The sequence below is a fragment of the Chrysemys picta genome, chromosome 1 (genome assembly GCF_011386835.1).
Source record: "Chrysemys picta bellii isolate R12L10 chromosome 1, ASM1138683v2, whole genome shotgun sequence".
Taxonomy (NCBI): Eukaryota; Metazoa; Chordata; order Testudines; family Emydidae; genus Chrysemys; species Chrysemys picta.
The window spans coordinates 291946159-291973981 of NC_088791.1; the positions used below are offsets into that span (position 1 = coordinate 291946159).

The 27823-nt window shown below is 41.6% G+C and overlaps 1 protein-coding gene across 3 annotated transcripts in view; it reads right to left on the bottom strand.

The window, feature by feature from the left end:
• Positions 1-1585: 1585 nt before the first annotated feature.
• Positions 1586-27823, bottom strand: part of VWA8 (von Willebrand factor A domain containing 8) — a 300653-nt gene continuing 274415 nt past the window's right edge. For all 3 annotated transcript variants that reach the window (XM_065581171.1, XM_005301483.4, XM_065581170.1), the window contains exons 40-45: positions 23965-24073; positions 18362-18487; positions 15257-15415; positions 7935-8033; positions 5477-5715; positions 1586-2957 (exon numbers count right to left, since the gene is read on the bottom strand). In XM_065581171.1, coding sequence (XP_065437243.1) covers positions 2849-2957; positions 5477-5715; positions 7935-8033; positions 15257-15415; positions 18362-18487; positions 23965-24073 — 841 coding nt within the window. In that variant the 3' untranslated portion in view covers positions 1586-2848. The remainder of the gene's footprint in view (positions 2958-5476; positions 5716-7934; positions 8034-15256; positions 15416-18361; positions 18488-23964; positions 24074-27823) is intronic.

The following is a 27823-nucleotide window of genomic DNA, read 5'->3' on the forward strand; positions in this document are numbered from 1 at the left end:
CTGGATGGTGTGGACTGCACTCTCAGCAAGTTTGCAGATGACACTAAACTAGGAGGCGTGGTAGATACACTAGAGGGTAGGGATCGGATACAGATGGACCTAGACAAATTAGAGGATTGGGCCAAAAAAAAAACCTGATGAGGTTCAACAAGGACAAGTGCAGAGTCCTGCACTTAGGACGGAAGAATCCCATGCACTGCTACAGACTAGGGACCGAATGGCTAGGTAGCAGTTCTGCAGAAAAGGACCTAGGGGTCACAGTGGATGAGAAGCTGGATATGAGTCAACAGTGTGCTCTTGTTGCCAAGAAGGCTAACGGCATTTTGGGCTGTATAAGTAGGGGCATTGCTAGCAGATCAAGGAACATGATCGTTCCCCTTTATTCGACATTGGTGAGGCCTCATCTAGAATACTGTGTCCAGTTTTGGGCCCCACACTACAAGAAGGATGTGGAAAAATTGGAAAGAGTCCAGCGGAGGGCAACAAAAATGATTAGGGGGCTGGAGCACATGACTTATGAGGAGAGGCTGAGGGAACTGGGATTGTTTAGTCTCCAGAAGAGAAGAATGAGGGGGGATTTGATAGCAGCCTTCAACTACCTGACGGGGGGTTCCAAAGAGGATGGAGCTCGGCTGTTCTCAGTGGTGGCAGATGACAGAACAAGGAGCAATGGTCTCAAGTTGCAGTGGCGGAGGTCCAGGTTGGATATTAGGAAACACTATTTCACTAGGAGGGTGGTGAAGCACTGGAATGCGTTACCTAGGGAGGTGGTGGAGTCTCCTTCCTTGGAGGTTTTTAAGGCCCGGCTTGACAAAGCCCTGGCTGGGATGACTTAGTTGGGAATTGGTCCTGCTTTGAGCAGGGGGTTGGACTAGATGACCTCTTGAGGTCCCTTCCAACCCTGATATTCTATGATTCTATGATCTGGGTTTGACTGCATGCCCAGAGGCATAAACGTAGGTGCCTTGGGAACTTTTACCCTGAAACGTTAGGTGTTGAGTGAGTTTAGGCACCTACAGAGTTAGGCAGGAGTTTTGTGCACTGCAGTAGAGCCATCCCTGGCACTTAGCACCTAGCTCCTTTTGTGCATCGAGGCCAGAACGCCTCATTTGTTGAGTCGCTGAGCACTCTCGACTGCCTTTGTACTTGAATGGAAGTTGAGGATTCTCATCATCTTACAGGATTGGGTCCATAATGCTGCTGTGGGATTGAAACTTGATCATTACCTGTTAGGTTCACTCCCTCTGGGACACCTGGCATTGGCCACTGTCAGAGGAAAATGGCAAGACTAGCAAAAATGCATTATGGTGCATTTAAAAACTGTGATGGTTTTGTAGAAATGAAGGAACAAACAGATGCTCTCTCTCCATCCCCCATCCCACCCAAACAGCAGCTTTAATGTAGTTAGAAATCTTGTAGGAGTTAGGAAACTCGTTTTCGCAGTGAAGTACCACAATTTCTAAGCATGATTGGAGACCGTGCTCTTTCTTTCACCTTTCATCTCTTTATAATAGTTTATAATAATCAACCATGGGGCAAGAGTCTTTTTATTGGTGGTGATGAGAGTTAACAGTTACTCGCGGTAGGATGGTGAATTCAATTTATTAAGTATTCCAGTGTTCCTGAAGCACAGTGATTGCAAAAGTACTATTAGTTAGCCCCTACCTAGGGATTTTCATTTTCAGAGTGCAGTACAAACTTCAACCCATTTAATTCTAAAGCAAGAGTTCCTGTTTGAGAATGTGGAAATGGGAGGAAAATACTTACAATAGAAAAGATGCACAGAGTGAGAGTGTTCTGCATTAAAAGAAGATCCCCAAACACAGATTTCCTACCAAAATGAAAGCCACATACTTTTACTCTCTTGATCTATTTTTCCTCTTTACTTATTTTCTTCTTTATTAAAAGTCATTTTCTGACACACAGATCTGCCCTCCAGCTTCACATTTTAGAAACCAAAACAGAAAGTGCAAAGAGCTCTTGAAATGGAAGCAAAATGTAAAAAACCATGAGCACATCCAGCCTCTGGGGGAAGAGGCCCTTTCCTAGGAGTCCTGGCAACAGAGAAACTAGACATCATCATCTGCTACCATGCAGTGGGAAAGCCATGGTGGTGCACCCTTCATAGGTGGGTCTTAGACCACTTTGACCCCTTTCAGCTCTGTCTTTCCAGGAAAAAATAAATTAACTTTTTTCTAGGGATTTTCACTACTCTGAGCTGTGCTCCAGATCCAATAATGTATGTTTATACTGCAATGTTCTGTGCTTCCACACCACTCTATTGTTCCTGACATCCAATAGCAAAGGTCGGATGCAGATCAGGATGAGCAGTCTTGTTCGAATGTGCAGTTACTTGCATTTCTAATTCTGAACTCAGCACACACAACAGTGGGGCAGATTAGCTGCGTCTGACTTGCACATTGCTCTATAACTTGGTATTCAACCCCAAGAAACACTGCTAATAAAACTGAGTAAAATGATGCTGTCCCAAAGAGTTGCTGGCAATATATCAGCCAGAATGATCACAAATGCTGTGTTATCTGTCCCTCTGTTCATTTGACACAGATATCCTGTGCACTACATCAACCCCCTTGAACTCTCTTATCTCTCTGAATGCAGAACTTTAAGTCACCTGATGGCTATGCTGTACGATTTCACCAAAAATCTACACTACAGTGTTGTTTTTGGCATTTCGATTAAGGGACTATAATATTTCAATATGAAAATTATATTTATCAGTTTCATAGTTCTTAACTTCATCAGGTGCTGATTTTGTCTTTCACCAGCCAGCTTGTTTCTCAATTGTGCTTGTTACAATGTCCAATTATTTAATAGTAACGGGAACTTCTTAGGCACTGGACAACATGGTGGATGTAAAGATCTGTTGCAAGATCTGGGGGATCTGCTTGGTATCCATGGCAATAAAAGACCGGCCTGCTGGTAGCATCTTCTGCAGCCTAGGGATCAGAATGGGAAGGGAAAAAGAATTACCATTGCAAATTATGTTTCTGACAGCAAACCAAAGAGTCCTGAGAGTTCCTTAAGAAAGAATGTTTTTACTTTTGAATACCTTGCTGATACATGCCATTCACACTGCTGTCACTATGCAATTAAAAGCTTGGGAAAGCAGCAGCACAAGGAAACACTGAAAGGGGTTATGTCACAGAGGTCTTTTCAGCAAGACAACTGACCTGTTTCCACAGATTTCCATTCCTTTGTTATTGTCCCTATTTCTGGTGTGTGAAAATCTCTGCTGAGATTAAGGTACCAGTGACCAAACAAGGTACAGTATTAGCACAGCTGATCTTCTAGAAACAACTATAAACTCACTCTCTGTAGGGGGATCATTTAGTTCATTTAAAAATGTTGCTGTACTAACCTAAGTGTTTGGTAAACCTTAACTCCTCCACCCCACAAAAACTACGGATTTTATCTGAAGTTTTATATATTGGCTATAAATGTGTTGTTGATATTTCAGTTTCTAGCCTACAATAGGTTAAAGTGAATTCATGTTTTACTACAGCTGCTAGCCCGAGGCCTAAGGTAGTCAGCCTTGTACATTTTTATTCAACGCTTTTAATAGTATAAAAGATACACATTACAAAATTCACATCACTAATATTTAATCAGCAGTTTTGGTGTATACTGTTTCACTGATTTTTTAAAACAAGTTTTAATTTATATTTGTGTCCCACTGTCATTTCCCCATAGACTATAAACTCAATCCCAGAGATCTCCCATTTGAAATGAAAATATAAACCATGTGGAAATATACAAGCCATGTGGAAAGAAAAACTAATAAAAGTAACTCCCCTCCCACCCTAAAATTATATTTGAAAGGAAAGCTTTGCTTAATTATGCACATACATGCAGTTGTATTTCAGTGTTACCGTGTCATATATATATATATACACATGACACAGTAACACTGAAATACAACCGTATGTAGTTATATATATATAGTAAATTGGGCAAATTGATAACCTCTTTTCCTCATGGATGAATGTGGATGATGAACCCATTTTTCCAGTAGGAAAAATAAAACTCAACCTCCAATAATATTTCAAACTAGGAGTTCTTTATGGGGAACACAAACAATAGATTGATGGAACCTGCAGAAATTCAATGCACTGCGCACGTTCCAAACCTTTTAAAATTATACCACATGCTGTGATCTAACTCCTTCTGGGCTTGATCCTACTACCCTTTCAGTCAATGACCTTTTTTTTTTTTTTAAAAAGCAGAATTGGCCCTTTAACATTAGTGGTAAGTGGCACATGTTTACAATAGAGATAATAACTTTGCGTTGTATGTACCGGCGACTGGGCAGCAGATGCAGAAGGTTGGTTTGTATAAAAGTTCTGTGTCTTCCCTGTATCATCTCAAGCTATGACTAGGGCCCTACCAAATTCCCGGCCACGAAAAACGCGTCATGGACTGTGATATCTGGTTTCCCACCATGAAATCTGGTCTTTTGTGTGCTTTTACCCTATACTATACAGATTTCAGGGAGGAGACCAGCATTTCTCAAATTGGGGATACTGAGCCAAAAGGGAGTTTCGGGGGGGTCGCAAAGTTATTTTAGGGGGATTGGGGTATTGCCACCTATAACTTCTGCGCTGCCTTCAGAGCCGGGCTGCCAGAGAATGGCAGCTGTTGGCTGGGCGCCCAGCTCTGAAGGCAGCGCCCTGCCAGCAGCAGCGCAGAAGTAAGGATGGCAATACCATAGCATGCCACTCTTACTTCTGCGCTGCTGCCTTCAGAGCTGGGCAGCCGGAGAGTGGCGGCTGCTGACTGAGGGCCCAACTCTGGAGGCAGTAGTGCAGAAGTAAGGGGAGCAATACCAGACCATGCCATCCTTACTTCTGCGCTGCTGCTGGCGGCGGCTCTGTCTTCCGAGCTGGGATTGCAGCCAGTAGCCGCCGCTCTCCAGCTACCTAGCTCTGAAGGCAGCGCCATCACCAGCACAGAAGAAAGGGTAGCAGTACCGCAACCCCCTCTACAATAACCTTGAGACCCCTCCCAACTCTTTTTGTGTCAGGACCCCTACGATTACAACACCATGAAATTTCAGATTTTTAAAAACCTGTGACCGTGAAATTGACCAAAATGGACTGTGAATTCGGTAGGGCCCTAGTTATGATATAGGCTATGGAGCCATGATCAGAAATATAGTTAGTTTTTAGGCATCCCTCACATTGCTAAACATCTCCCGAGTTTCAGTTTAATCTACTTTGGATTAGACTATGTACATGTATTTTTAACTCCCACATTAGGGAAGAGTCCAGGGGTGCTGATTTGTGGCCAAAACCTTAATTCCATACTGGATTTATGTCTTTGAAAGCCCCTACCTTGGAGCCGGAGTACTGAATGGACACCCTTTTGATGCCACCAATGCCCTGAACTTGCTGGAAAAAGTTGCTGTTAAGTAGCATAAAGCCTATGCTGCCACCACTTCTCGCAGCAATATATTTACCTGTCTGCCTGGTCTCCTAAGGATCCTATGAATATGGCAAAAGCATTAACTTGAGGGTTGATGGTCAAGGTTTGGGCAAATCTTGCTGGTGGGATACCATATCGTTCAAGGTTTGCATCGCTCAAGACTATGACAAAATATTCATCAGCCTCTTCTTTGGCAATTTCACGAACAGCATGCTCCGTCCCTTCCAGAGTATGGTCTCCACTCATACAGAATTGAGCATGGGCATGCATTATCTGGGTACACAACAAAGTCAAAAGGAAATGTACAGAGAGAACTATTCCAAATAAAACACACATTTAGTTGGTATGAAAAGGAGCAAACATTCTTCTAAGCCATATTAAGTGAAAGACATTTAGAAAGGTGCATCTTGCTCCATATTTTAGAGAATATGCAGCATTTTAGGGTTCAATCAAAGGTTCATTTCACTCAATACAAACAAATTCTTAAAATCCAATTTGCAATGTCAGAACTGGAAAAATCACACGGAGGGAATTTAGCTTTCAGAACTAGAGAGTGAAGAAGTAAAACACTTTAGCAGGCTGGAGATTGGGTTTCCACATTGCTATAGATCTGAGGGAGAATACCCTGACCAAATCCCACCTGTTCATAATGTATATTAGACTCATGCAGGGGTCGGCAACCTCTGGCACGCAGCTCGCTAGGGTAAGCACCCTGGCGGGCCGGGCCAGTTTGTTTACCTGCTGCGTTAGCAGGTTCGGCCGATGGCGGTTCCCACTGGCTGTGGTTCGCCATCCCAGGCCAATGGGGGCTGCGGGAAGCCGCGCGGGTGAGGGATATGATGGCTACAGCTTCCCACCACCGCCATTGGCCTGGAGTGGCAAACCGCGGCCAGTGGGAGCCACGATCGGCTGAACCTGCCGACGCAGCAGGTAAACAAACTGGCCCGGCCCACCAGGGTGCTTACCCTAGCGAGCCGCGTGCCAGAGGTTGCCGACCCCTGGACTAATGGACTTCAGTATGAAGTGTTATTACCAAATATAAGACTCATGATCAGATTAAATAATTTTGTTACCCTCTGCACTGTGGAAAATGGGCTCCCCCCACCTTTCTTAAAGTGCTTTCGTCCCATACATGCCACCACCCCACACAGATCACAGAATGCCCCTCTCTCCCCAGACCCCTGAATGCGTCTCCATTCCACATATATCCACAACCCTACACCAGCCCCTACTTATTCTGACAGCTACCCACATATCCCAGCAGCCCTAATATACATCCCACTCCGCAGGCCCCAATATTCTGCACTCACCCCATAGCCCACCAACAACTCTCCCCAGCTCCTCACTGCTGCCCCCCTGACTCAGTGCTCCCTCCCAGGCTAGGACAGCTTCTCTCAATCCCAGTCGCCCCGCTCCACTTCCTCTCCTTTTCCGGCCCACGTGCACACGGCCTCGAACTGCTCAGGTCTGGCCCAGCCACTCCTCCATCATGACAGATGGGTGTACACCCCAAATCTGAGTGAGTAACGATGTGATCTGGTGCACAGGGTGACTGCAACACTCAGTTTTGTTTTTGTTTGGCGGTCGGGGGGCCTCTTTCAGTGGGGCTCCGTGAAAGTGCCCCAAGTGAACATTGGTTAATTTGAGCCTGCTCATGGTGACAATATAGACTTTAACATTATTTAAACATATGGTTTACAAAACAAGAGAGAAATGTGTTATTCTGCATTGGAGAATGTGGAGGACAAAGCCATTTCCTATGAAAAAGTTAGGGAGTTTGGTCAGTGGAAAACCCAGTTCTCCTAGTCTAATACAATGGCCTATTTCTGAAAAACAAAAAAAACAAAACAAAAAACACTTAGTAAGAGACACACTGATTTAGAAAAGAAAGATTTTCCCATGAAACTGTCAGCTTAAATATACAGTTCCACAGCACCATTCTGTTAATTAGTTAAATTCTATGTTATAGTCAGATTTTCTGCTGCTTTAATGTAGCAAAGGTTTCCTAACTACATTTACAGTACATGTTCACTTTGCAATGATGGTTTAACATCTTTTCAGTCTAGGAGTTTACATACTCTTACTGCTATTACCGCACTTTATGGCTTCCAAAGACTGTACAAACAAGTATTAAGGATCACCCCCAGAGTTTCCCTCATCAGTGGCTACATGTTAACAATAATACTTTTTTATTAATGGAGAGCTTTCCATATAGCTGTACCAACTGATCAGTGTGTATGGGACTTCCTGTGATCATTAATGGACTGTTTAGGACAGTTCAAGAGAGATGCATCCTTATTCTATTCTATTTTTAAAAGTCTAAAAGGTTTTTCCCCAGCTTCATGTACATACATAGCTCCTCATATCGCTCCTTCGCCTCCCTTCCAGCAACTTCCCTTCTCTTTACTTTTTGTATTCTGTGACATATAGGAACTTATCCTCAGCATTGTAGAATCCTTGATTAACCAGAGCTATTTATCAACAGGATTTACCTTAATAATCTTTAATCTTTGCTTATTGTTCTTGGGAACTTTGTCACTCCCAACAAATGCAATGTTGAAGCCATCTCCTGAATGTCCAACGATATCGTACTGCAGGAAAGAGAATGAAAGAGTAATCTGTTAAGAATAAGGAGTGACTGCTGACTCAGAATGACATGAAGTCTGATCAAAGGCAATTTGCTTTTAACTAAAAGATAAATACTGATGGCGGTTTACATTTATGATCAGTTTAAAGGAACTGACTACAATTTCTCACTACCACTAAAACACTTTTGCAAGATAAAATTGCCCAAACTAATTAAAATAAGCAGCAGTAACTCATTCCACCAGTTTTACAGCGGTGTTAAGTGAGATTAGAATCTTAGCTTTTCACACTGCCCATTTTATTTGTAGAGTTACAATTTACTCTCTTCTCCCTGCAATCTGGCACACAAGAAGTGGATTGTTAAAGTGTAGCTCTGAGGTTTGACAAGCTGTTTATGTGATCTCATTCTGATCTGGAAAAAAAAAAAGCGTTACACACTATTTTTTAAAATCCATCCTTCACTTTTTAGGTCTGCACAACAGATCAAAACTATGGCTGGAAATACACAGGGGGTTGAATTCCAAGAGCCCCATTATGTTTTCTGATTTTTAATAACGATAATAATAGGATTGCATTCAGCATACTCTGGGCTTAGTAGAGGAACAAATACAGTACAGTAATGGTCACATGGTGAAAGGAATACAAAACCATTCAATACTATATCACTTTCAAAGATTATATATATTTTGTCCAAAACAATATGGGTTACTTTCTAAATTATGTAAAGTGCAGAGATGAGGTTCTCTTGGGTTTAAAGTTGTATGACTCTTTTGTAATGTGCTATCTCTTTGGATCTGGACCTTCTGATTTCTTCTCCGGATAGCTGTTCTGACATTGATGTTAGTGTACCAACTTTAAGGGGGTATTCCATATTTTGCAGCCTGGGAATACCACCCTGCTGCTTAGCACAAGACAATAATGAATGAGCCTTTCACTCTGAAGCTACTGGGTTCAAACTGAATTTAGGTGACTTGTGAAAATAGGCTTTGAATAGCGCCTAGTCCACGGATCGGCAACCTTTGGCATGCGGCCTGCCAGGGAAAGCACCTGGCGGGCTGGGCCGGTTTGTTTACCTGCCCTGTCTGCAGGTTCGGCTGATCGCGGCTCCCATTGGCCTTGGTTCGCTGTTCCAGGCCAATGGGGGCTGCGATAAGCGGCGTGGATCAAGGGATGTGCTGGTCGTCCTTCCCACAGCCCCCATTGCCTGGAATGGTGCCGCAGACGCAGTAGGGCTTTCCCTGGTGGGCCGCGGGCCAAAGGTTGCCGATCCCTGTTCTAGTCCATACATCACAAAACCAAGCCACAGTTTGGTATGTTTCTCATCCCTGTATGAGAGAGATCCACGACTAGTGTATATGGGCAACTGCAGGCCAAGGCTAAAAGGTATCTGAAAAACTACTTGGAAGCTTGAGCACCTGGCTGCAGTAGGACTGACTTAATCAGTGCTATTAGTCTCACACTTTAAGAATCATTGGCACGGAAAGGCTTAAGAAAGCAGCTTCCCAAACAACAGCTATTATAAAAAGAGGTCAAATGCAGAACATCTTGGCCTTCCATTTATCTTTCAGTGTCTAGAAGCAGAAGTAGAACCCAAAATGCTTTTTCTCATGAATTCCATTGGGAGTAAAGATTAAGTAAGAATTAAGGACTTTGGGTGTGATCCTGGTGGAAGTTTTTATTTTTTTTTAAACACAGTGCAAGTTAGCCTCACACATTAGCCTCACAGGCATGGCTGCACACACAAGGGAGATTAAAGAGGCTATAAACATTAAAAAATCAATAATAATGGGAGATATCAACTATTCCCATATTGACTGGGTATATGTCACCTCAGGACAGGATGCAGAGATAAAGTTTCATGACACCTTAAATGACTGCTTCTTGGAGCAGATAGTCCTGGAACCCACAAGAGGAGAGGCAATTCTTGTTTTAGTCCTAAGTGGAGCACAGGATCAGGTCCAAGAGGTGAATATAGCTGATCCACTTGGTAATAGTGACCCTAACATAACAAAATGTAGCATCCCTGGGGGAAGGGGAACACCAAAGCAGCCCACCATGGTAGCAATTAATTTCAGAAAGGGAACCTACACAAAAATGAGGAGGTTAGTTAAACAGAAATTAAAAGGTACAATGCCAAAAGTGAAGTCCCTGCAAGCTGCATGGAAAATTTTTAAAGACACCATAACAGAGGCTCAATTTAAATGTATATCCCAAATTTAAAAACATAATAAGAGGACCAAAAAAGTGCCACCGTGGCTAAACAACAAAAGTAAAAGAAGTTAGAGACAAAAAGGCATTCCTTAAACAGTGGAAGTTAAATCCTAGTGAGAAAAATAGAAAAGAGCATAAACTCTAGCAAATGAAGTGTAAACATATAATTAGGAAGGCCAACAAACAAACAAACAAAACAAAAAACAAAACAAAACCGTGAAGAACAGCTAGCCAAAGACTCAAAAAGTAACAGCAAAAAATGTTTAAGTACATCAGAAGCAGGAAGCCTGCTAAACAACCAATGGGGCCACTGGATGATTGAGGTGCTAAAGGAGCCCTTAAGAGAGATAAGGCTATTGTGGAGAAACTAAATGAATTCTTTGCATCAGTCTTCATGGCTGAGGATGTGAGGGAGATTTCCAAACTTGACAAATCTGAGGAACTGTCCCAGCTTGAGGTGTTATTAGAGGAGGTTTTGGAACAAATTGATAAACTAAACAGTAATAGGTCACCAGGACCAGATGATATTCACCCAAGAGTTCTGAAGGACCTCAAATGTGAAATTGCAGAACTAACTGTGGTATGTAACCTATCATTTTAATCATCTTCTATACCAGATGACTGGAGTATAGCTAATGTGACACCAATTTTAAAAAAAGACTCCAGAGGTGATCCCAGCAATTCCAGGCCAGCAAGCCTAACTTCAGTACCATGCAAATTGGTTGAAACTATAGTAAAGAACAGAATTATTAGACACACAGATGAACACAATTTGTTGGGGAAGAGTCAACATGGGTTTTGTAAAGGGAAATCATCCCTCACCAATCTACTAGAATTTTTTTGGGGGGTCAACAAGCATATGGATAAGGGGGATCCAGTGGATAAAGTGTACATAGATTTTCAGAAAGCCTTTGACAAGGTCCCTCACAAATAGCTCTTAAGCAAAGGAAGCTGTCATGGGATCAGAGGGAAAGTCCTCTTATGGATCAATAACCGGTTAAAAGATAGGAAACAGAGGGTAGGAATAAATGGTCAGTTTTCAGAATGGAGAGAGGTAAATAGTAGTGTCCCCCAGGGGTCTGTACTGGGACCAGTCCTATTAAACATATTCATAAATGGTCTGGAAAAAGGGGTAAACAGGGAGGTGGCAAAATTTGCAGATGATACCAAACTGCTTTGGAGTTAACTATCTTGAGTAGACTGTGCAGAGTTACAAAGGGATCTCACAAAACTGGGTGTCTAGGCAACAAAATGGCAGATGAAATTCAATGTTGATAAATGCAAAGTAATGCACATTGGAAAACATAATCCCAACTATACATATACAATGTAAAAAAAGGGTCTAAATTAGCTGTTACCACTCAAGAAAGAGATCTTGGAGTAATTGTAGATAGTTTTCTGAAAACATCCACTCAATATGCAGTGGCATTTAAATGATTAGGGGTATGGAACAGCTTCTATATGAGGACAGATTAGTAAGAGGCTGGGAATTTTCAGCTTGGAAAAAAGACGAGTAAAGGGGGATATGTTGGAAGTCTATAAAATCATGACTGGTGTGGACAAGACGAATAGAGAAGTGTTGTTTACTCCTTCTCATAACACAAGAACTAGGAGTCACTAAATTAAATTAATAGGCAGCAGATTTAAAACAAACAAAAGGAAGTATTTCTTCATACAACACACAGTCAACCTGTGGAACTCTTTGCCAGAGGATGTTGTGAAGGCCAAGACTATAACAGGGTTCAAAAATGAACTAGATAAATTCCTGGAGGATACGTCCATCAATGGCTATTAGCCAGGATGGACAGGGATGCAAAACTATGCTCTGAAGTGTTCCCTAGCCTCTGTTTGCCAGAGGCTGAGAATGGGTGACAGAGGATGGATCACTTGATGATTACCTGTTCTGTTCATCCCCTCTTAAGCATCTGCCATTGCCCACGGTGGGAAGACAGGATACTGTGCTAGATGGACTATTGGTCTGACCCAGTATGGCCATTCTTATGTTCTCCTGAAAGCTGACTTACAGCCCATGTGTGTTACAGCACAAATCAAACAGCCCAGTTACGCTTAAATTGGTGCTAGCTTCATTGACTTAGTTGATTATTGCACTACTTTGTTCTGAATTTTCTAATAGCATCAGATACTCTGTGAAAGATTTTGCTCTATTAAAGCTCTGGGTATACAAACTGTAAAACACAAGTTTCCCTAAATATTAACTTTCAGTTCATTACTTTTCTTGAGACGTTAGTAAAAGTTCATCCCACTCTGCTGATAAATACAGCACATACTGTGTTGTTGCTACTGTGAAATTCAGAAAGTGTGCGTGAAATGAGAAAAATTTCATCTTCCACTGCTGCTACCACACTCTGCACCAAGATGTTGCTTTTTTCAAAGCAATAAGGAAAAATGAAAGGCCATGTGTGATGAATGGAAAATATATTATGAATCAGTCAGGCTTTCGCTGGAAGGGATACCAGCTTCCAAATCCCTTCCTGTTCTGGACAACACTAAATATACCCTTTAATATTTTTATTTAGCCTGCCACCCGCTTGACTTTAAAAAAGAAATTATGCTGCCAAGCATTACAAAACATTTCTCCTTTTTCCTCTTCCACTTCCATTTAAATGACACTGCCTCTAACGTCAACTTCTCAGCTGTGGCCTCCTGAATTGCATATACAAAATGTGTAATGCTCCCTTTTAATATCACTATAAATCAAAAACGTAAGGATTTTCACAACAATTATATAGCTTGTAGTTCATGGAACCATTTCTGAAGTTTTTAGAAACCCTCATAAAACCTTTGCTACATAGTCTAATAACTAAGTTATGGCTCTTGATCTAAAACCATAGGACTTTGTACTTTATGTAAAGCACAGAACTAACTTCCATTTTAGGAGATATTTTCAAATAGGTTCAGCATATAAGATGGACAACACTAGAAAAGATGCTTTAATAATTTCAAATCTGCAAAATGACTTTGTTATTATAATGTGTATCCTGCCATCTGCACATATGAAAAGGGTAGATGGATATGCAGGTGCACCTTTTGCATGCATGATTTAGGAGTAGCCTTTAAAAATTTGACCTCCTGGAATACAACACAGTTAGCAGTGGTAGTAACATTTATTAAACACCAACAAGGAGCTCAGCCACTTACAGGACAATTGGACGCAGAACGATGCATGTTACCTTCCCCAAGAAACTTAGAATCTAAACAGACAGCACAGAATGCATTGAGAGACTTGGAAGAAGGTTCAGTGTTAGAACTTCATTCTCCTCTCTCCCACTCCTTTAATATGTTGAGTTTGAGGCTAAGCCCTTGTGAGATGCATGGAAGAGGTGATTTTGGAGGAGGAATTTAAAAGATGGCAGTTAATGTAGACCAACTGATTCCCTGATTGTAGAAAGAGTCTCCCTTCTCTCCCTTTCTGAACAAGGTTGTCCCTATGAGAATTGGAAACAAATAGCCACCTTGGGCATAAAGGTGTACAGACAGACAAGAAATGTCCACTGTCACTCTTCTAACCTTAAATGGATCACTACCATATTGTCCGTCTTAGAGCAACCACACTGTACATTTTAGTTCTTGTCCCTAGATAAGTAAAGTAGCAGAGGAAAAAACAACGTGAGTCTACTTCATTTATCATGTAATCAATATGTCAGGCCCTAAAGACTAATCTGACAACAAGAAAGTCTCATGGGATGGTGACCAAAAGGGTAATATATAGTGAGAAAGCACAGTGAGGAAGGGAAAAAAAGTTCCCTGATTCAGTCCCCTTTTTAGCAGAGAACTAATTAAAGTACCAGAACAAAAAATGGGCTTAGGCTGGGAAGTGGTTTTAAGCAGTCAAAAATAGAACTTTAATGACAGGAGTAGAGAATTTCAATATGTAATCAGTTTTGAATGTTTTGCTTATAATGCTGCTTCACAGATCCACCAGACCTTGCACCAGAAACTCTTAAAATCTGCCCTTAAATGGCTGCTTCTCTGAGAGATTAGTCCAGTCGTTTTCAACCTTTTTTCATTTGCAGACCCCTAAAAAATGTCAACTGGAGGTGCAGACCCCTTTGGAAATCTTAGACATAGTCTGTGAACCCCCAGGGACCACAGGTTTGAAAACCATTGCATTAGTCTACAACAGGAAGAGGTATCAGCAAGTATCTCCGAAGGTCAACAAATTCTGTCAAATCAAGTTATGGGAAGGGCGTGGGGAAAGGTGGAGGGATAAGAGAGAAGAGAAGAGAATGAGGATCATTTATCTCTTGCCTCTAGATAAGTAAAGTAGCAGAGGGAAAAAAACTGTGAGTCTACTTCATTTATCATGTAATCAGTAAGTCAGGCTACAATTCCCAAATACTCTAAAGACTAGTCTGATAACAAGGAAGCGTTTGTCTCATGGAAGGGAGATAGAAGGACAGTAATGTATGGAAGAAGCACAATTAGCTCAACAGGAGCTCTGAGAGCAACTGTGGCTGGGTGCACCCACTGCCCTACAATTTCATGGGTCCAGGGCTCCCCCATTGCCCACTTGGGTCAACTTTGCTGGTCAGTGCAATGTGAGGTCATATACCCTCATTGCCAACTTTATAAAGAACAGCACTAGTGATGACACAGGTCTTCTGCGAACCGTATGCTCCAATTGTGTTTAGTCCTTATGAAGCAGCAGAGAGAGAAATGGAGAAAGAATGATATCTCACTCGCCCAGGATAAGCCTTACAGTTCTTTACAAGAGTGGCAATTTTCACAACTAATAATTGTGTTCCATTTTTGTGTGTCTGTTTTTATAACACTTAAACTGAATCATAATCTGCACTCATAGTGTTCAATGCTTCCTATCCATGGACTGGTATTATTTTCAGGCTGCTAGCAACAGATTTAATTAAGTCTTTATTTCCTTACATGGATGAATAATACTCTTTGGCTAGACAGAGTAATGAAATACTTTTTTCCACTGCCTGTACGCAGCCTGTGCAAGTACTCATTACCACTAAACTCCTGGCCCAGCTATAGTTACCTTAAACTTGTGCTCGTAATTCTCAAAAGCTTCCATGACCATGCAGACAGCCTCCATGGAACGCTCCAGTCGACCATCTACCCCATTAAAGCGGTACATGCTGCCAGAAACATCCACTACCAGGCGCAAACGCTTAGGCTTCTGCTGAGGGCTACCAAGCTGCAAGAGAAAAGTACCAGAAATAACTTTATGAATGGGAAAGCTACACTTTTGATAAGAACAGAACACTGTAAAAGGAGTCATTGCACACTTTTTCAAAACACTAGACAACAAAAACTCTGCCCTAGCAGGCAAGCTCTCTCTAGCAAGTTCAGATTATTAAAAAAAAAGGTGAAATTATTTGAATTTTTCTGATTAATAGTTGAGAAAAAATTATTTTAGATACCTGGATCCAGTCGCTCTATTTCTCTGTTTTATATACTCAATGACCGGAAACAAAATACGATAATTCCACCCATTTATAGGGAAAATATCTTTGTTGCTAGATTTCTAATTAACAACATTTTATTACAATAAAAGGAATCTCAAATTTCCACTTTTTGCCAAGAGTCATAAGGGCAGGGCCGGCTCCAGGCACCAGCCCACCAAGCATGTGCTTGGGGCAGCGCCTGGAGGGGGGCGGCCCGGCGGGGCGCCACGACTGGGCTCGCCGCCCTCCCCGCGGTGTTCCGGCCGCTGGGGAGAGCGGAGCTGCAGCGGGCTTGCCGCCCTCCCCCCCGGCGCTCTGGCCGCCGGGGGCTCTCCGCCCTCCCCCCGGCACTCTGACCGCCGGGGGCTCTCCGCCCTCCCCCCGGCACTCTGGCCGCCGGGGGGAGAGCGGAGACCCCGGCCGGGCTCACCGCCCTCCCCCTGGTGCTCCGGCCGGTTGGGGAGAGCGGAGAGCCGTGGCAGGCTCGCCGCCCTCCCCCCGGCACTCTGGCCACCGGGGGCTCTCCGCCCTCCTCCCGGCGCTCTGGCCACCGGGGAGAGCGGAGAGCCCCGGCTGGGCTCTCCGCCCTGCTCCCGGCGCTCTGGCCGCCGGGGGCTCGCTGCCGGGGAGAGCGGAGAGCCCCGGCCAGGCTCTCCGCCCTGCTCCCAGCGCTCTGGTCGCCGGGGAGAGCAGAGAGCCCCGGTCGGGCTCTCCGCCCTGCTCCCGGCACTCTGGCTGCCGGGGAGAGTGGAGAGCCCCAGCCGGGCTGTCCGCCCTCCTCCTGGCGCTCTGGTCACCGGGGAGAGCTGAGCCACGGCGGGCTCGCCGCCCTCCCCCCGGCGCTCCAGCCGGTCGGGGATTGCGGACCCGTGGCTGGGCTCGGCGCCCTCCCCTGCCGCGCTGGCGGGGGGTGGAGGGTGGCTTTTTTGCCTAAGGCGGCAAAAAAGCCAGACCCGACCCTGCATAAGGGTAACGCCTCCTTGAATTATGGTACTAAAGGGGACTTGTATAAGATTGTAAAGTTTGTCTGCTGAAGTTAATATCTTTCTAAAAATGTGTTAAGTCTTTTTCTGATTAACTCCTCAATTTTGTACATTCTGACTGTAAAGCTTTCCTCATCCCCTCTGCCTCCTCCCCCTTAAATGTCTGTTTTAACAATTTCTGGCATACTAAGTCCTGGAAAGGTATTTCATCCCATATACAACGAGACAAGTCTGGATTCAAATGAAAGGCTATTAAAAGATGGTTTGGCAAAAAACCAAATATTTAAAATGTTTATCTGTAACTGACTTCCAAATATTTCTCTTTCATTCAGCAACCATTTGAGAATTTTTAGTTTAGTTTCTGCTTTTTATTATTAATGCAAATGACTGCAATATCAACTCCCCCCTTCCCAATCCCATTGAAGTCCATGTTTATATATTTTTAATTCAGAATGTAAAATTGCCTCCTTAGCATTTTCACTAGGTAAGCTCTTTTTAAAATGTATTTAAAAATACAAAACCAGCACTTTGAAGAGTACTGGAAATTAGGATATTATAGCTTTTCCCTTACTGAGCTCTGATGTAGGATGGCTAGGCTGCATAAGGTGTTCAAAACAACAAACAGTGAGACCATGTAATATGAAAAATAAATGAGAGAGAGTTGTATCAAATATGTATTTAGCTACTGAGAAGAAAGCTATTCTAAATGATTGTTTGCAAAATAAAATTCCTTCATGTGTAAACATTAAAAATTAAAATTAAAAATTGGTATATTAAATCTGGCTATTACAAAACCCCTTTACCTCGATACAACATAGCCAAAATATCTTACCACGTTATAGTTGAAACCGCGTTATATCGAACTTGCTCTGATCAACCGGAGTGCGCAGCCCCACCCCCCCAGAGCACTGCTTTACCGCGTTATATCCAAATTCGTGTTATATCGGGTCGCGTTATATTGGGGTAGAGGTGTATAATGATGATCTAGACCAGTGGTTCTCAAAGCTGGTCTGCCGCTTGTTCAGGGAAAGCCCCTGGTGGGCCGGGCCAGTTTGTTTACCTGCCGCATCTGCAGGTTCGGCCGATCGTGGCTCCCACTGGCCGCGGTTTGCCATTCTAGGCCAATGGGGGCTGCGGGAAGGGCGGCCAGCATATCCCTCGGCCTGCGCCGCTTCCCGCAGCCTCCATTGGCCTGGAGTGGTGAACCGCGGCCAGTGAGAGCTGCGATCAGCCGAACCTGCAGACGCGGCAGGTAAACAAACTGGCCTGGTCCGCCAGGGGCTTTCCTTGAACAAGCGGCGGACCGGCTTTGAGAACCACTGATCTAGACAACTAGCCTTAAAGTTGATTTGTTGGTATGTGTCAACTGGTTTCTTTTTCAATGACTCATATAATTCTAACAAAATTTTTTTCTGACGAACGTCCAAAATTATGAGTAGTCATAAAACAGTAGATTTTTAAAAGTTTTTATTTAGGTTTTAATTATTCACTCATTTTCTCATTAATTTCACGTAAGAATTGTTAATTTGCAAATCCAAAAACCTGAGTGTTGAAAGTTTTCTTATAGTATGATAAAGTGTGTTAGTGAGGAAAGACATGTGATAGTGATTTAATTTTATTTGAACTTGTTAACCATCTTTACTAGGCTAGCATAATGAAGCTCAAGGAACTAGTAAACTTGCTAGTTGCACCCATTATTTATGGAATACTTACTTCTGGCTCAAGCTCTCCCCGTCGTTTATAAATAGCTTTTTCTCCTGTTAGTCCATCAATTATTTTGGCATCATCTAGCTCTCCAATAGCTTGGTGTCTCAGCCATTGTCTTTCCTTACCCTTGGCCTACAAAAGAAAAGCATCCTTAATTCATTCAGTGCTGTTGGCACATTTTACACTGTTTAAGAGATACAGAACATGACACAAATATGGGTTTTCTTTGTAATTATCTGACAGCTCTGGCACAAGTTGGTGAAATCCAAACACATTTTCATAAATGCCGGGTATCTCTTGCTGAGAGACTAATTATTGCTGACAAAGAATATATTTTCCCCACAATTTTTGTCACTTCTAAGCCTTTTCACATAGAAATTTTGAAATATGGACCATGTAATCTTTGCATTTTAATTGCAAATATATTGGAAAACGAATGAATCTATGCAGAAATCCATAGAGCTAGAGGGACAGACACCACAGAAGTGTTTTCCATCCAGGTACTGTGAGAAAATGTATTGGATGACTAAAACAGAGGCAAAACTCAACAGTATTACGTAAAAATACCTACACTGAAGGAGAACCCTATCTAATGTGGATGACACAAAGCTGGGAGGTATTGCCAATACAGAGAAAGACTGGGATATCATACAGGAAGATCTGGATGACCTTGTAAACTGGAGTAATAGTAATAGGATGAAATTTAATAGTGAAAAGTGCAAGGTCGTTCATTTAGGGATTAATAACAAGAATTTTGTTATAAGCATCAGTTGGAAGTAACAGAGGAGGAGAAGGACCTCGGAATACTGGTTGATCACAGGATGACTATGAGCCGCCTATGTGAATATGGCCATGAAAAAAGCTAATGCGGTCTTGGGATGCATCAGGCGAGGTGTTTCCAGTAGAGATAAGGAGGTGTTAGTACCGTTATACAAGGCACTGGTGAGACCTCATCTGGAATTGTGTGCAGTTCTGATCTCCCATGTTTAAGAAGGATGAATTCAAACTGTAACAGGTACAGAGAAGGACTACTAGGGTTGATACGAGGAATAGAAAACCTGTCTTATGAAAGGAGACTCAAAGAGCTTGGTTTGTTTAGCCTAACCAAAAGAAGGCTGAGGGGAGATACGATTGCTCAGAGGGATAAATACCAGGGAGGGAGAGGAATTATTTAAGCTCAGTACCAATGTGGACACAAGAACAAATGGATATAAACTGGCCATCAGGAAGTTTAGACTTGAAATTAGACGAAGGTTTCTAACCATCAGAGGAGTGAAGTTCTGGAATGGCCTTCCAAGGGGAGCAGTGGAGGCAAAAGACGTATCTGGCTTCAAGACTAAGCTTGATAAGTTTATGGAGGGGATGGTATGATGGGATAGCCTAATTTGGGCAATTAATTGATCTTTGACTATTAGCGGTAAATATGCCCAATGGCCTGTGATGGGATTTTAGATGAGGTGGATCAGGGCCAGCTCCAGGCACCAGCGGAGGAAGCACGTGCATTCTTGGGATGGCACAGTCTGGGCGGATTTTTTTTTTTTTTTTTTTGCTTGGGGCTGCAAAAATGGTAGATCCGGCCCTGGGTGGGATCTGAGTTACTACAGAGAATTCTTTCCTGGGTGTCTGGCTGCTGAGTCTTGACCACATGCTCAGGGTTTAGCTGATTGCCATATTTGGGGTCAGGAAGGAATTTTCCTCCAGGGCAGATTGGCAGAGGCCCTGGGGGTTTTTCACCTTCCTCTGCAGCGTGGGGCATGGGTCACTTGCTGGAGGATTTTCTGCACCTTGAAGTCTTTAAACCATGATTTGAGGACTTCAGTAACTCAGACATAGGTTAGGGGTTTGTTACAGGAGTGGGTGGGTGAGATTCAGTGGTCTGTGTTGTGCAGGAGGTCAGACAGGACAATCATGATGGTCCCTTCTGACCTTAAAGTTTAAAGTCTAAAGTCTATGATTCTAATGGTCTATGCGTGGCTCCTTTTACAACAGCATTCATAATAATCTTGTATGCAATTTACAATCAAAACATTGCAAATAGTAATAATCAAGACTATGCACTTTTTGCAACCATGATTGTTTGTGCTCTGACTTTTAATACTGATGTACCATTCTTTACAGCTCATCCTGTTGTCTATACGCTAGTAATACTCCCACTGAATACATCCCCTCTGATGACTGAAGAATTGGGTGCTTAGACAAAAATAATGTATTTAAGAACATTTCAAAGGATAGTTTCACAATGACTTGCATGTCATAGGGTCCATTTGAAGGTAGCACAGTCTATTTGCTGAGTGTGAGTTTCATGTTTCACTTAGTGTATGGTCGGATTCACAGGATCTCAACTTTAATCCACTGGTCCTGGCAGTACAGCTGAGATTTTCATGGAAAGAGAGAATTATTTGGGAGTGGAATGGGATGGTTTGTGTGTGTCCATCTTCCAAACTGTGAGAAGTTGTACATTACACTCCTTTCCTGTAAATTAAACATCAGTGGGACTGGATTAAGGCATAGGTATTATAGATCTTTGTCTAGTGCTCCTGGAGTCACATGATTATGAGGACAACAGGGCTTAAGTGTCCTCTTAATGATCTCTCATTGGCCTCACAGACCCTGGTTCTGTCAGTTTGTCTTCCTTTGAAATTACCTCTCATCAGAGATCTTCTGAAGCAGGGACCATGCTTTGCCAATCCCAGAGAAATTCAAACTGCATGCCTGGAATCTGAGAGGACAGATCTCTGGAACTTTGTACACTCTGGACAGCTATTTGATGACCAACTACAGTCCACAAAGAATTCTACATCCCAGCCCACTGCCTCTGGCATGTGTTCAAATGTAGGTGTTCTGAACAGGTCCTCAGTTTGAAATCAGTTCTAGCAAAACCTACCTTTGGTTCTTAATTGATGGATTCATTAAAGGTCTGAGCTTTAAAGCCTTACATGTCCAGGTGGCTTTGTTAGAAGTCTTCTGTTTACACTCAGGAAAAAGGATTTAGCTTTACACCCCCATTTCTAGGTTCTCCAGGCAGTGAGAAAATGTCACCCTCCATTTCAAGCCCACATAGCCAACTGGATGCTGAATTTCATAGTGAAACAACTGATGAAACAATCCTTTGGACCAATCGCTATTAGTTCATTGTTTTTCTTGTCTAAGTAACTTTACATCTGCAAGAAGAATCAGTGAAACAAATATCCTTTTTTTCCCCCGACAGAGTGGGATTATGGACATCAGAACTTCTACCCAAAGTTTTTTCTTCCTATCCTTTAAATCAAGATACAATATTTTCTTCTTTTTTTCCAACCCTTCTCACCATAAGGTGGTGAAGTGCCATTACCTGCTTAGTGATTAAATTCTACTTGGACAGAACAACATCTTTCTTGAAAACAGGTGTCTTATTTCCCAGATGGGCAAGGACAAAGGTTTTAAAACCGTGAAAGCCACCATTTTCATACGGGACGGGGCAGCATTATGAATCTTGTATGAGAATGGGCAGAACTCATCCTTCTTATTCAAGAGCTCATTCTACAAGATCTATTTCCACTTCATGAGCAGAGAGGAATATGAGGAAATCTGCAAAGCAAATGATTTGGGCATCTCTTCTCATTCATAAAAAATTACAAAGTGGAAGTCTCATCTTCCTCTGATGTTGCCTTAGGTCAATAGGTTTGCAGTCTGTCATCCTGCCTTGGTTCTTTTACTTTTCTGACTGCTTTAACTTTCAGACGATATATACAAACACTACCAAAATTTCACAAGTGATGGCCAGTTTGCCCTGTCTCACATGGAGAGCCACAAACGTGAAAGGAACAGTAGAATGGGCTGAGATGACATTTTGTTCACAGCACTGACTACAAGCATTTGAGCATGGATGGGTCTTTAACACACCAAGTTCTGAGGACGACTGTTCTTTCAAGTATTTGTGATCTGCTTCCTCTTGGTAGACAGCAAGGGAAAAATAGCAGAAGGCAATAAAGTTTCAGCTTCACTGAGCATATCCTTAGTTTAGTTATTGTTTACACTGACAAAACTATAGCTTTGAGGATATTCAAAAAAGAAGTGTGGGAAGAAAATGTTTTGACTAGCGGCATGGTTCACACTAATCCTATTCTCTTAGTCATTTTCAGAGATGTGTTTCAAGTGATGACAGCTTCTCCTTGAAGTATATTTGCTATTCTGATTATGCATTAATTAAAAGTATTTGAGTTGTAAATATCTTAAGGGAAAACCGAGTTGACATTGTTCTTTCCTGCTAAATTTGAACTAGTTTCTTCCCCAAAATACTGCTAAATTATTTAGAATATTCGATGACTATCCCTTCCACATAGAATTGCATACAGTTTCCAGTCTATCTATACAGTAAAAACAAAACAAAAACACCCAGAAGTGTTTTTAATGTATTTTGCAAATGCATGCGATGCTGTTAAAATAGAAAGAGAAAACTATGCCTGAAAACTCTTAAGGAAAAAACAATTTTTCCATAATGATTTTCAGTTATTTTGATGTCAATAACATGATGTCTTTAAAGGATTCACGATAAAGCAAGAGACAAGTAAACAAATATTAGGGTCTGAATAATATAAACAATGTGCACACATTATGCAATCATAGTAAGTTTAAATTTGCCTTTATTTCAAATGTAATTTGAAAAGTTATGAATTTGTATGTCTCGTTATTGCAGTTAGAAAGTGATTGAGTATTTTTAAGGAGCTTATTTTTCAAAACCATAACTACACAGTAAAATTTGACCTAAAAGTGACATCACTTTTAATTGCACCACTGACTTTATATTCCTGAAATAAGGAATGTCTGCCTGATAATTTTACTAGTTCTATGTTTTCTCATCTCTACTGATAGCCCCACCCACTCCCATTAAAAATGTAAAAATTCTTTCCTTTTTTCCCCACTTTCTTCACTTTTATCTTGAAATTAATATACTTGTTTTTGTTTACAGTGTTTGTGTACCAGCACCGCTGGAAGCTAGCACAGTTCTATGGTTAATTAACTGATGATACAGCAAACAAAGGCAATAAAGGACAAACTTTCTTGTTGGTTATATCCTACATAAAGAGAGCAGCTATTTTTATTTTTAAATGTGCCAATGAGAGGTTCCTTTTAAACTGAGTCAAATTTAAGCTTTATAAATTTAAGCTTTCTGCTACACACAGTTGGATGCCTGAAAAGCTATGACCAGGCAGGAGCCATGGGCCCACTATGAAAGTCTGCCTTGTTCACACTTCTGAGCCACGGGGGGCTCTAGGACAGAATCAGGGACACGGAACGAGATCCATGCACTGTCACACACATCCACCTCATCCCCTAATGTCTCTTTTCTCATTCAGTTTAATTGTGCTCCTAAACAAGTCATCCCTGTGGTGAGCTGTGTGGGAATACTGATTGTCTGGTTGGCCAGAATACACGTTCACTTTAATGCTGCTTTTGAAATGGTCACATATTCCTGTGTTTGCCCTAATTGCATGTAGGGCCTGAATTTGCTCTCGACTCCCAAAGATATTATTAATCAAATAGTGATATAATGTTAAAGTACAGTTGGTAATATTTTGGCTCTAATCTAGTGAGTTGACAGTCCCCTTTACCAATAAATCAAGCGTTACCTGCAGATTGTCTAGGATAATTCGGAGAGACTGAACTTGTCTTCGGACAGCTCCAGAGAACCTTTCGTAAGTAGATGCATCATATTCACTCATCTGGATCTCCTTTAATCTGAAGCAAGAAACAGGCTAAAAAATTAAGAATGGAATCATGCAAAAAAAACATCTAATCCATTTCTACAGGCAGGGGTAAATTTATTTGTTGATAATGGCTAAGCTCCAACAAGAATGGACAGACTTTGAGGAGTAGCAGCTGCTTTTATTGACTTCTGAAGAGACAGTTAATAACGGATGTCCACAAAGCCTACATCACATTTAAAATGTATTGAGGGTATTAATCCTTTAGCAGTCTCAGATCCTTTTGTTTTAGCGATTAGGCTGCAAGTCATATATTTCAACAACTGTGATAAAATTACACAAGCGTTTGCTGGCTCAGGTGTTGCTATATGTACATAAAGGGAGTTGTTAGGGTGTGTACCTCATTTGCAATGTATTTTAAACATTCTGGGTAACCGACATTTAACACAAAGATAAGGTCAAGTAGTGCTCTGCAAGTCTGTCCCCATAGACCTATAACTAGTTAGTACCTTTTAAACACTCTCTACAAAACAAAGAAACCTCAGAACAAATGGAAAGTTTTGAACAAATGTTTAAAAGAATTGTCCTGAACAAAGAAGACAGAACACAGAGCTCAGTGTTGTTAGGAGGTCTAAAATAGAGAATTATTTCTGAGCTGCTGATACTGGTATATATATTTTATATCATTCCCTGTAGGGCTGGTCTACACACAGATGTTCTACTGCTTTATCTGTTTCTAAGCAAATACAGTGAAAGCAGTGCAACGCTCTAGTGTGGATGCAGTTATACTGGTACAAAGGTGTTTATATCTGTATAGCTTATTTCCAGTAGAAGTACATCAGTACAACTGCATCCACTCCAGGAGGCTGGACTCCTTTAACAATATTGGTTTTTAATCAGAGATAGGTAACGTGGTACAAAAACTGTGGGTAGACTAGATGAGGTAAAACTTAATTCATGGTAACATGGTAAGATGCATTAGGGCCGAATCCAACTCACAGTGAAAGCAACAGAAAGACTCCCATTCTCTTCAGTGGGAGTTGGATCAGTCCCTTAATGAATAATGAAACAAAGATTACAACTTTGTTTTATTTACTATGATCTTAATGTTTTTCTACACTGAATTATACACTTAGTGAGACAGTCATTACAGAAGATTATTACAGCACCATAGCTAGAAAGAGGCAAATTCTCAACATTGTGCACTGAGACAAAACTGGTGAGGTAAAATCTTTTATTGGACCAACTTCTGCTGGTGGAAAGGATAAGCTTTTAAGCTTCACAAAGCTCTTGTTCAGGTGTGGGGAAGGTAACCAGAGTGTCTAAGCTAAATACAAGTTGGGACAGATTGTAAAGCATAAGGGGCTCATATATGCTGAAAGAGACCACTTAAAATGAAGTAGCCAGTTATTGGTTAGCAAGCGGAGATGAGGGCATGTGTGGTGTTGTGATGAGCCATAAAACCAGTCTCTGCTGAGTCCATGGTTTTTAGTGTGTAGCAGAGTTATCTTGTCTCTCTCATATCCTGGGACCAACACGGCTACTGCAAACAATATTGTGCACTGGCATTTACCTTGGTGACTCCTGGAATCTGAGTTTAATACCTTCACAACACAGAGAAAATGTACCTTCTAAATATTAAACTAAAGATCATGTTTTACTATAGTAGTCTATGTGCTGCTGTATTAATTTAAATGCAATAAATAGGCCAAAGGTGTTAACATAATCCATTCATTGCCCAACATTAAACAGTGTTAAAGGTCTGAAGTTTGGTATACAGAGACCTCAGCCTGCTCAGTATAATGGCAAACATACTATTAAAAATCCTTTTAACCTTTGAAATGTAAAGTATTAAGTAAGGCTTTCATTTTAACAACAATTCTTGCTCCCTTTCCCTTCAGCAGGAGAGAGTTTTTAGAAGGAAAATCCCCACTGTTTGAGAGCCTCTTGGAAGGTAAAAACTGTCCTTCTGAGGAAAAGAGAAGAAGTTAGTTGAGATGAGCTAGAGCTGTTGTTGTTACTGCTGTTTTAAAGTCCAATACCGTTTCATCTCAGGTGGTGTTTGGGACACAGCTGGGATTCAGCTGGATTCAAATCTTACATTAAACATAAAAAATATTAAAACCAAGTTTTGTTTGAAACTAACTTTGAAAACAATTGCTTATTTGCTGAAGTGCCATCTTCTGAGAGAGTCCCACATTGGGCTGCCAAAAATATGCATTAATTTAGGTGGAATAAATGGGCCAAGATGCGAACATAACTGTCCAACATTAAATAGTGTTATATCCTTGTTCTGTCTTCCTTTAGCCAGAGAGAGTTTTAGAAGGAAAAAAACCCCATTTGATGGTCTCTAAGATGGTACCGAAGATGGTAAATCTGTCCTTTTGAGGAAAAGAGAAGAAGTTAGTTGACATGAGCTGGAGCGGTTTGTTGCTGCGGCTGCTGCTAAAGTCTGATAGATCCTGTTTCACCTCAGGTGGGTTTAGGATTCAGCTGGAGCTGGTAGGGGTGGTGATGTTATCTGGATCCCTCTCTCTGCCTCAGTTTGGTCAAGACACCTCAGAATTAAGACAAAGCTAGGGTCTAGGGTCTCAGGACATGGTGGGGGAGGCAGTCATGATAGAGAAGCTTGCTCCAGTAGCCTCTGTCTGGTTCTTCTCTATTCCACCCACCCAAAGTCTTTCTTTAAGAACCCACAAAGGGAATGGTGGGTGGAATAGCCCATCCCCTCATTATTTTATCCACCAATTAAGCATAATATCAGACACACCAATTCTGGTTCATTAATTTCCAGTTCCAGATATTCTGTTTTTACCAACAATGAATTTAACAGTCCTTGAACAATACGAGTAGGCCCTTTCGTTTAGACTAATTCAACTTTTCTATCTCTTTTTTGTATTTTTTCCCCATCAACATTAGTTAGTATAGGTTATTGTGACATCTTGTGAACTTTCACATACTTTTTACAGTTGAGCTCACAATGAGAGTAAATTTATAGGCCCAATTATCACAACAGCGACCATCCACTATGAAAGTCCGCCTGCCAGAAGTAGCTTGATTACACTACTGTTAACATTCACATGTCCCTCCAAATATTTACAAAGGATTGTCTCAAATGTCAAGGTGGATGCTAAATGAAAAATGATAAAATCAGCAGACTGCAGTCTATTAGTTTGATGTCTACAGTTACAGTGGTTGCACCATTTATCCTCTCCCTACAGAGGGGAATTATACTGCAAGATTAATAAGAAAATCACAGTGCTTAGTTTAGAATTAAAAACAGTTCAATAAAAGAGCTATGCAATATCTGAAGTTTTGCATAAGTTGTCTGATCTTTGAGAACTCAAAAAACACATTGTGCTTACAGGTATGGCTGAATAGTATGATCACATTACACATAAAAATGCACCATGTGTTATTCTAGTTATGATGAAATCTGGAAATAATATGACAGATTGTACAAGCTTTCTGAAAAAATCTCTTATAAGGGGTGAGGAACTCTCGGAATTCTAGAAGTTGAAGTTGGTGTGGAGAGTAGCAGAATAAACAGAGGCAACTTTTATTCAACTGATAATGTCAGTGATTTGACATGTTTTCCATAGCCAGTAGTATTCAGCTAGGAAATTTCAGGAGTGATAATTTTAAATCCTAGCCTCCCACTCAGAACTGCTAAACAGGCTGCACTATATTTAAGTAGTCCTTTCAGATAATTACATATAAACAGTGAATCTTGCAGCTGACTCGCTCTCAAAAAAAAAAACCAAAAAAACAAAACAGGCCCACT